This window comes from Halyomorpha halys, unplaced genomic scaffold (genome assembly GCF_000696795.3).
Source record: "Halyomorpha halys isolate HHAL.00 unplaced genomic scaffold, Hhal_1.1 Scaffold354.1, whole genome shotgun sequence".
Taxonomy (NCBI): domain Eukaryota; kingdom Metazoa; phylum Arthropoda; class Insecta; order Hemiptera; family Pentatomidae; genus Halyomorpha; species Halyomorpha halys.
Genome location: NW_027111517.1, coordinates 1,139,968 through 1,150,042, shown reverse-complemented (window position 1 = coordinate 1,150,042; position 10,075 = coordinate 1,139,968). Strand labels below are relative to the sequence as shown.

General features: G+C 34.4%; 1 protein-coding gene across 1 annotated transcript in view; it reads left to right on the top strand.

The window, feature by feature from the left end:
- Positions 1 to 346: 346 nt before the first annotated feature.
- The window catches only part of LOC106681639 (protein Wnt-7b), a 106,584-nt gene continuing 96,855 nt past the window's right edge, over positions 347 to 10,075 (top strand). Inside the window, exons 1-2 of the mRNA XM_067049562.1 lie at positions 347 to 527; positions 2,345 to 2,610. Of these exons, the coding sequence (XP_066905663.1) occupies positions 347 to 527; positions 2,345 to 2,610 (447 nt within the window). The remainder of the gene's footprint in view (positions 528 to 2,344; positions 2,611 to 10,075) is intronic.

Genomic DNA, 10,075 nt, shown 5'->3' with positions numbered 1-10,075 from the left:
CCCCCCCCCCATTATCAATTGTTAAGGCCGATCCGGTATTAAATAAATAAAAATAAAGTTAAAATACAAAATAACCTGATAAATGGTGTTAATAAACGTTTTATAAAGTTGACCTAATAATGTAAGTATAGTGAAGCAGCTTCCACGTGTATGTTTTGTAAAATTAGTCGAAGGAAAAACATTTGTGATCCAATAATATCGCCATATCTCTATAACTACAACTACCGAAATGCAACCACCGTAATTGTGCGACCAAAGAGTGTAACATAAACATTGAATACTGTAGATGATATGAACCCGCACCTTGAATGCCTAACACGCTGACCATTGTCATTGAAGCGGTAGAATGGTAGATTCAAAGGAAGAGACCGGAATTAACGGAAAAAGATTTTTCCGGGTGGAGGCACAAAACCCACCTACACATCGGTTTGATGCCCACCAAAATGTTTCCAAAAGAGCTACTCCAACTCACGAGATACTTATCGCGCTGAAGGATTATATTAAGGTCACACTAGTATTGTACCCACGTTGGAAGCATGGAAGCATGCCGGAGCAAAAGTCTATGCAAGGATGATTGTCACCCCTGTTGGAAAGCTTGCTAAAAGTTTTGAAGGGGAGATAAGAATTAGTTTTCCGGTCCAACCTGACATCTGTGATGATTGGATGATGTTATTAATGAATATCTTGACGCAGACGCCCTGTTTTATGATGATCATTTACTATCATAATAATTATTATCATGATCATTTACTGGTCTGATGATCATTTACTATTCTTGACAGCCTCTGTGGTAGCAGAGCAAAACAAAAATTGGTTACAAGTTTTCGCAAGGCAGCTCAAGCGTTGTCAAGGCATAAAAAAAAATTAGTAAATAATTTTGTAACAATATATTTTTCCTTGAAAAATATTAGTTATAAGATGAATTTCTGCTTGGTCCACATTATACTCACATTCTTTATATGTTATAGTAGTTTACCGTGTTTCCACTCATTTACGCACAGTTATCAAACTTTTTATTTGGGGGGGGGGAGAGGAGGTTTGATATTTCTATATCTTCTAACTAAGGCCAGGGAAGAAATGATATCCTACATGTTCCCCACCTATTCTTACATGAGTAGAGAAGGTCAAGATTTATACCGAGTCCAACACCAAATAAAAGTCGACCCGCCCAGGTCGGATTCCAAACGGCACGGAAGTTTGTAGCTCAACAAATGTGGCCATCACCGTTTTTACCAAACTTAAAAAAAAAAAAATAAAGTTTTTACTAACCATAATTTCAGATTTTCAGCACCAATCCCATTGAAAATATAAAAGATTTTAATTTTAAAAAAAACTGTTTTTGAGAAGTAAATAGAATGTAAATGATTTTGTATGAATGATCATTTACAAGGAATGATTCTTACTATGCTTGATCTTCTAATGAGAACTAACTACTACCAAAAGGGATTAGTTCTTTACTGTACTCTTTCAAATAAAATAAAATTGTTCAAAAAAATTTTTTTTTTTAATTTTGATTGAAATTCAGATAAATTTATCATATCAGGAGCAGAAATAAATTACCTTTAAAATCGTGTTTTTTTTTTATCTCTACAAGTTATAAAAGTCAAATCTGCTGAATTGACCCATAAAACCAAAATAAATTGGCTGTAATTTATAAACGATTAAAACGAAAAAAATCCCAGAGAATCTAGTTCTGAAAATCAACGTACAACATTTTTAAAAAAATGATTAAGTAACTAACTTAATTTATTATAAAACCGAACTGGTGTAACTTATATATCTCTTTAGAGTCAATAATTCTGTTAAACTATAATATATATTATATTCTTCTCATACGAGAAGTGTCTATATTTATCAAAAAATCTATTTGAGTCTCAACAATATAAATTATATCGTATATTTTTCCTTCATATTTCTTAATGACTCAAAGGTTCTGATCTGACAAAGGCTGTCAACCAATCCTGTAGCACCTGTTTCCTCTCACTGCTACGAAAAGGGTTGAAAGCACGTAAGCATCCTAATAATTTTGTCTTTTATATTACGAAAAAAAAGTACAACTTTCCACTTTAATACATTATTTTTTATTACATTATTGGCCTTATAAACTGCAAAAATGGACGAAACGTCTTCAAAAAATAAAAGGTCATAAACAATATATTTTATTTAACTTTACCGCTGAAGTGATTCAAAAACAAACTTTGCCAACTTTCACTCAGAATATCATTCAACAAAAAAACTGCGTTACATTTTTCAATTTGTCAATATGATTCCTATTCCTATTCAAAACCCCAAACCGACTGTTCCCCTAACAACCTAATTATAGTGAAGTGTTGTAAGTGTCTAGGGAGCCGTGAGGCGGCGTTCACCTACGGAGTTGCGAGTGCTGGTGTGGCCTACTCGATAGCAGCGGCCTGCAGTAGGGGCAACATCTCGAGCTGCGGGTGCGAGCCAGGAAGGCGGCCGGCCCTCGCCTCCAACTGGAAATGGGGAGGTTGCTCCGTCGACATCGGCTACGGCGTCAGGTTCGCCAGGAGGTTCCTAGACGCAAGGGAGATCGAAGGTGACGCCCGCAGTCTTATGAACCTCCAGAACAACAGGGCAGGAAGAACGGTAAGTTCCCACATTTCCTTAAAAGTAGTTATAATTATTTCCGATTTTCAACTTTTCGAAACATGATGGAGTATTATAAATACGATGTTGGATCCCCAAATTTGATTTCATTGACGTAAGGATCGCTTGCCGTAATACGTCAAACTCACTAACCAATAAATATTTTTGCTATTCAATATGTTTCAATTTGGGTGAAGGTAGAGAAGTATATCTGCAGCGGTACCGGTGTTATTCCGGCTTGGGTTGGCTTACATATATTTCTTAGGGGACCCCCGTTATGAAATCTCGACCCTCCCACGCTTGTTAGCATAGGATAAACGTATAAGATAAACTCTCTTTCCCCTATATCAGAAATAGCCAAGCATGTGGGTAGTAAATTAAAAAAAATCGATCATTTTCTATAATTAACTACAGGATAAGAGTCCCACTTTTTCCTTGTTACAACGAGAGTTGAAATAGCTCTAAAAGCCCTTCCATTTATAGTATTTTCTGTTTCTTTAGCAAGGTATTTAGTTCTATCCATCCATTCTTAGACCGATCTTCTTAAAATAAAATCCTTTTTCCCCTTTTCGTTACACACCTTCTCATCCATTAGAGTAACATACCTTGGCCCACTTTTTCATTTTCATTCACACCTTTGGCAGGTTATACCTGATACAATTCAGGAATCTCAAGAATTTCATTCCTCACTCGGATTTTGTTTTGAATCTAACCTTGTCAGAAATTTCATATTTATTGAGTTATCTGAGACTTATTAATAGTATTTTTCATAATTATGACGTATTTTATAAATAATCATTTTCAATAAAAATAACTGGACGGATAAGAGTGACAAAGAAATTTAAATATCTGGGAGAGATAGTATGCAATAGCGGTTTGGAGAAGGAGAGCATAAAGGAGAAAATCATGAAGTTGGAAAAGCTAAGCTTCGCAACAGGCAATATTTACAATAAGAAGAACCTAGTCTAACGCACAAATAAGACATTACAACGCAGTCATACTGATATTATGGTCATATTAACAAGACCAGTAATGGAGACACCATATCTCCCTAGCCTGGGAAAATTTCTGAAAATAGAGAGAAGGATTCTGAGGAGAATCTATGAGCCCAAGAAAACACAGAAAGGCTATAGGCTAAGACCCAACCAAGAAATCTACAGGGAGATAAATGACCTGGAAACCGAAATAAGAATCAAAACACTGAGATTCTACGGGCACATGATGAGAATGGGCCAAAGGAAACTAAGCAAGAAACTCTTTGACAGAATCCGTGAATACAAAAGCGTAGGAGGATATGTGAAGCAAATGAGAGAGGAAACAAAAAAATTGAAAATAACAGAAAAAGAATGCCTGGAAGACAACAGTACGGGAAACCTGAAAAAAATCAATGCTCTTGCGTCAAATAAACCAAAGTCAGAAGGGTACTGCGTGGTCGGAAGAGAAGAATCAAGGGCACGAAGAAATTATGAAAAGATACTGGGAGAGAAGAAAAGCAAATATGAGAAGGGAAAAGTAGTGATATTCGCGTGGTCTTGAAAGGTCATTCCGTGAAAAAAAATATATAAATAACTGAACTTTATTTTTATTTATCTATTTTTACTATAAATTCCCAAAGCCTCAGTTTGCCTGAAAATTATTATAATATTCTGAAGTTATATTCGTATTACAATAAATAAATATGGTAATCATTGTTTCATTATTTCTGTATTGCGTTCCTGTAATTCCCCTTCCAATCAGTTATTTATACTACAACTAGTTACTTCTGCGTTTCTCTTTTTAATTTAATATTTAATGAAATCGATTTTGACGAATAATAATATCCTCGTCCGCTATACTATCGAACTATTCAACAAGCAGTAGTCAACTTTTAACAAGATAACATGAAAATAAAACAAAGTTGTGATAATAGTGCATTATATTCACTCAATCTGTGCTAGTGTGTTAACATGGTGAAACTTGTGTGAAAATTTATCATTTATGACTATCAGTTATCGTTTCGCAGCAGTGTTGGCTTATTTATTTTAATTTAATGATGAAGTCTATCAAGTTCACAAATTCATAAAACTTCTTAAAGAAAGTTGATAATTTTTTTTTTTATTTTATTTATTTGTTGATATTTATAACTGTATAAAAAAATACAACCAGTAAATTTGATCATAATGACATATGATATGATACAGGATGTAGAGAAACTACCCAGTAGTAGAACTCTAAAACAGTTTACAATATAAGGTCACGAGGCCATCTTAATTTTATTTTAGGGTATCGCACTCACAATTCCTATTCCACATTAATTTGAAAGGTTCATTTAACGAAAAATAAATTACCTAGATCTTTTAATGTACGGTTTAAACTTTTGCTTACTGAACTTAAAAATTCATATTATCAAATTTTTTTCAACAATCACACTTAAAACTCCCACCATGACACATTTTTAATATCAATATATCTTACAAATTTGATCACTACTCAAGACACACCAGCATTACAACAGAGTATTTTTATGACTTTCTGGATAAATATACAGGATATTTTCTCTTATATACTGGTGGTTCCAAAAATGATAGCGGTGCTGAAGCTGTTGCAATAATATATGAATTCATAGTCCAAACAAGTCTTCCCTCCAAAAGCAAATCATTTAGCGCAGAACTAGCGAAAATTTACCTGGGGTTGTATGTGGCCTATTATGGGGAAACAAAAATAATAGCCTTCCGTTAACAGATTCTATGAGTTCATTGTCACTATTAACAAATATATATATATATATATATACAAGCCACCCTTTTGCAGTACTCATATTTCAAATAATCATCAAGTTAAATTGGACTGCAGAGTTGTGTTCATCTGGATACCAGGACACAAGGATTGCAGGCGCATACACAAGCAATTGCAAAGCTGAACCAAGCGGCAAAAGCTGCATCAGTGATCCCGCAACCGGACTGCTTTGATTGCTCCCACAACGAACTTTATCCTCTGATGACAATATAATATTAAATAAATGACGGGCAACTTAGATCAACACAAAGGAAAACGAATTAAGAGTACAGTACTTCCATGGAAGACATCATTGCAAAGATGTAAACGGCGCGATGTAGGACTGACTATACTACGAATTGGACACACTCAACTAACCCAAGAATATTTAGTTTTAGGAACATTTAGACAGTGTAACTTACCACTAACAGTTAAACAGATACTGACAGACAGCAGGCATCTGATGGACACCGGATTACCTTATCATTTGACAACTAAACTAAACGATAATAGGCCTTATTTTTTTTTCAATTTTCTTTTATTTATTTCAGTTTTAAATATTAACTAAATTCCAACAAATCACCTCCACCCTTCGTCGTAAACCTACTGACTGCCCTACAGTTTCATTTAATGATGTTACTCTTACCCCTGTCGAACAGATCCGCTACCTTGGACTAAATTTGGACAAGCGATTAACCTGGAATCCTCACATCAGACTGAAAAGACAGGAAACTGCACGTCGATTTCGACTATTACAACCCTTACTAGACAAACGGTCTAAACTTCCAACACATTACAAAAGACTGATCTACATGACTGTAATAAGGCCAATCTGGACATATGGAGTTGAGCTTTGGGGTTCCACTAAACCTTCGAATTCCTCTCGTATTCAATCCTTAGAATCCAAACTCCTTCGTAAAATCCTCAGTGCTCCTTGCAACCGATCTGGCCCGAACCAGATATCACTCCTTCCATTATAAACTCTCAAACCCCCTAGTTTCTAATCTTGCATCCTCTTCCATTCCTGACAATCCTCCGAGGTGCCTAAAAAGAAGATGGCCACGATACCAGCTAATGTAAAATGTCATTAGAGTGCTACCAATGGGTAGTTTCTCTACACGCCTGTAACACTCCAATTTAACTTAGATCAGATTTACTAAATGTATTATAATGTACAGTTGTAAATAACAATAAATAAATATTAAAAAAATATATATATATTAACTGTTGCTAAGAAATCAGCTTATATATTCTAGCATATATATAACATTAGGAATGTTTCCGAAAGTCAGGATAGGCAAACATCACCGTCGCTGTGCCTGATATTATATTTTTTAAATAGGTTCGATGACGAGATCCTATCACTTTGCACAGTGCCGGTATGGAGTATTAGTATCAAAGCATAATACCCTAACCATGGTACAGCAGTGATTTGAGACATTATGTGCTACTTGTAGGGGGAGTAAGTATTGGCATTAGAACTAGTACACTTCGACATACTACCAGCTTGAGTTCTTCCTTCAGAAGGAAAGATTTATTCAATATGTTTGATAGGTGTTAATTGAAAATTTAATTACTAGTCAGTCGAGTTTCAGTAATATGGGCAAAATCTATGTTTCGGTCCTGCTATAAGGATGCTAGTTCGTCTGTATGGTTTTGAACACCATTCGTATTCCAAATGAGAATAGATAAGGATTTTATGGTAGTCATTTTAGGAATTCCTAATGGAGGGATGAGATTTGTTTGGAGAGATATGAGAGGGGTAAAACGAGATTTGAATTCTTCGGGGAAGTATATGATGAGCCAGACCCCTCTCGCTGCGCTCCTTCTTCCCCCTCGTGTGGGGAGGGGGTCCTTCGTAATGCTCCTTGCACATATTAATTAAACCAAAGTGAATGTTGTAAGAGAAAAAATTTCCCAAACTGTACTTAATTATTACTGTTCAAAGATAAAGCACTCACGGCTTTGACGTAATAAACTCTCTTATAAAATAAATAGTTGAGGACTTGATAGCTGAGCGTTTTGGGGGGCTAGGGTTCCAGGGTGCTTGGTTCAGAAGGTTGTGGGTTCGTTTCCCATCTGGGTAAGTCAATAATTAATTCATGGACGAATTGAGCCATATTCAAAAATAAATAAATAGTATCAAGTCAACCTCTACGTAATCAGAGATACCAAAAACATTCAAGACCATTTGCGTTCAGGTGTTTACTTAGTATGTCGTAGAGTTGAAAGCCTGAATTAAGATTAATTGTTATGATTATATATTTATTTTCGATTGGGGTGGAGATATATTCTCAGGATAGAGTATAGGAAGTAAAAAAAAAGCAAATAAAAGTTATATAAATATTTGTGGCGCCTAAATGTTCAGTAATATAAACTAGTTAATGCAATGAAAGTAATATATACTAAACGTTTCTTTAAATGGGTATTTATTGATGTGAATCATCATCAGCCAACTCGAAGCACTTACAACGTTTCGCCGCCAAAGAGGTCGATTTTCAAAGGAACCATTATAGGTATTTTAAGGAGTGACGAGAAGTATTAAAAAAAGAATGATTGCTCCACATATTTTATTCTAAGAATCGTCTGTTATCTTTCGGCGCTAAATTACTACTACTGCACTTGAATTCTCAACTTTCGCGTGAATGGAAAAATGGATTATTAACTCAAACCTTTCAGTCCACTAACTTAGGACGATATTTATTTCTCTTAAGTCACTCGTCTATCTGCGAAAATTCGGTTTTGTGAATGTAGTACATACATACAATACGATATATACAAACAAAAAGATTATTTCACAAGAAAATAATCAAAAAAATAAATTTCTGAACAATAATTAATTATTATAAAAAGATTTTTAAGTATATATATCTATAGTTTTTGATCTTAAATTGTACGTTATTTTATGAAGTGACTTTTCTTTACCCGTTCGATAATCTGAATTTTTCGCTAATCCAAACCCCTTATCAAAAATGTAGATAATCTCCTTTATTAAATGTTATTTTTTCCCCTTTGTTACTGGTTTTAAATGATATGTTGTATCTTTATTTTGATAACCCAAAGTCGTAAATAAATGTTCTAATATTACAAAGCCGTTACAACACATGCATGCCCCAACTTGGTTTAAGACGACTCTGGTTGGGCCTGGGATGGTTGAGATGTATCTTGTTGCGGCAAGGGCTGGAATTTATTGCTCTACTTACCTCCTCCAAGTATTCAAACGAATGATACCATGTTAGAAGGTTTTTATTTTGATACCGAGGTTTTTGACATTTTTTTTCTGATACTTTTAAATCTGACACCCTTTTAAGTTGGCCGGTTGTCCTTCCATATATAAAGCAAAGACTTCAGTAGTTTTATTCTACTCAGTTTATTATTAACTTTTGTTGTTAAGCGCAGTTCCCACAGTAAGTTATAACAATATATTTTGGTGTGGCCATATATTTGACAATAGTGACACCGCAAAATATCTCTCTTGTATTATGAGTTTTCAGCCTCAACAATTGTATTTTTATCTTCTATTTCATATATTTATTTTATATTTTCGATCTTTCTAATCCTACGAAAAATATATTACTTATTGTATTTGATCCGGGTGGTTCTCTGTTTTCTTTAAAGAGGTTTGTAATCCGACGAAGTAGAAGCCATATCCACCTCTCCCTCCCCTATTTTACCTTAAAACTTCACTTTTAACGAGTATTGATTAATCCAAGAAGACGTTACAATCCTTTAAAGAGGTCATAATAACAAAAATGAACCTTAACATAAACCCCTAAATCAAATAATAAGAGCCTTTAATCTCTTCATTTACATTTACTAAAATAGTCGTGTTATTAATAGTAAAGTCGAGTCGAGTGGAAAAAAATACTTATAAGGGGATAGATTGTAAATTAGCGGAATGGGGCGGTTTCCTCTTAGTATTTTTGGTTTGAAGTAACTACAAGATTCAGTGATTTTAAATTGCAATACGAACTGATTTTTCTAAAAATATTTTTGATGAAATTCAGATAAGGATCCTGGATCTCATGACAATATTAATTCTGTTACAACTGTTTAGTTCTAAAGTACATGTTAGGCGAGACCGTTTTTGTAAAGAATTATTTTTCATCAAATTTACAGTTATTGTACTCCTGGATGTTGAGCTTTATTTTTCAAGAAAAATTGGAAAATTTAGATTTTCTTCATTATTAATTGTTTGGCCCTCAGCTGCTCCAATGTCCTAGGGCTGAACATTATTTGGTGGTTACGAATCATTTTTTTTTTTTTTCCATGACAAAGTAAAATTTTATCAACTGAACATTTAATGCATTTTACTGTCTGTATTCTATTAATATCAACTGCCAAAACACCTCGTTTTCTTGTCGTTCAATTCAACTTCTAAAACGTTGAAATGCTATATAAACGGAAAATTAATAATTTCACGCAGTATGAAGAAGAGTGATATGAAATTGTGAAAAATGGTATTAATAGACTATCCCAAGAGTCTTTTTGTAAAATGAAATTGACAAGATGTTCTGGCAATGGCAAGATGCTCCGCTCATGTAGAGTAATTGCGGCTTACATAGCGCACTTACTCAACCTCCACTGGTTTATTACCAGTGATGCAGAGAGAGGGCTGCACTGGGATCTCAAAGGACCTTACTTTACCCCTTATGCGTGTGGAATAAGGTGGGCTCGAGATCTTTAAGTCGAAATTGTAAATATTATATAT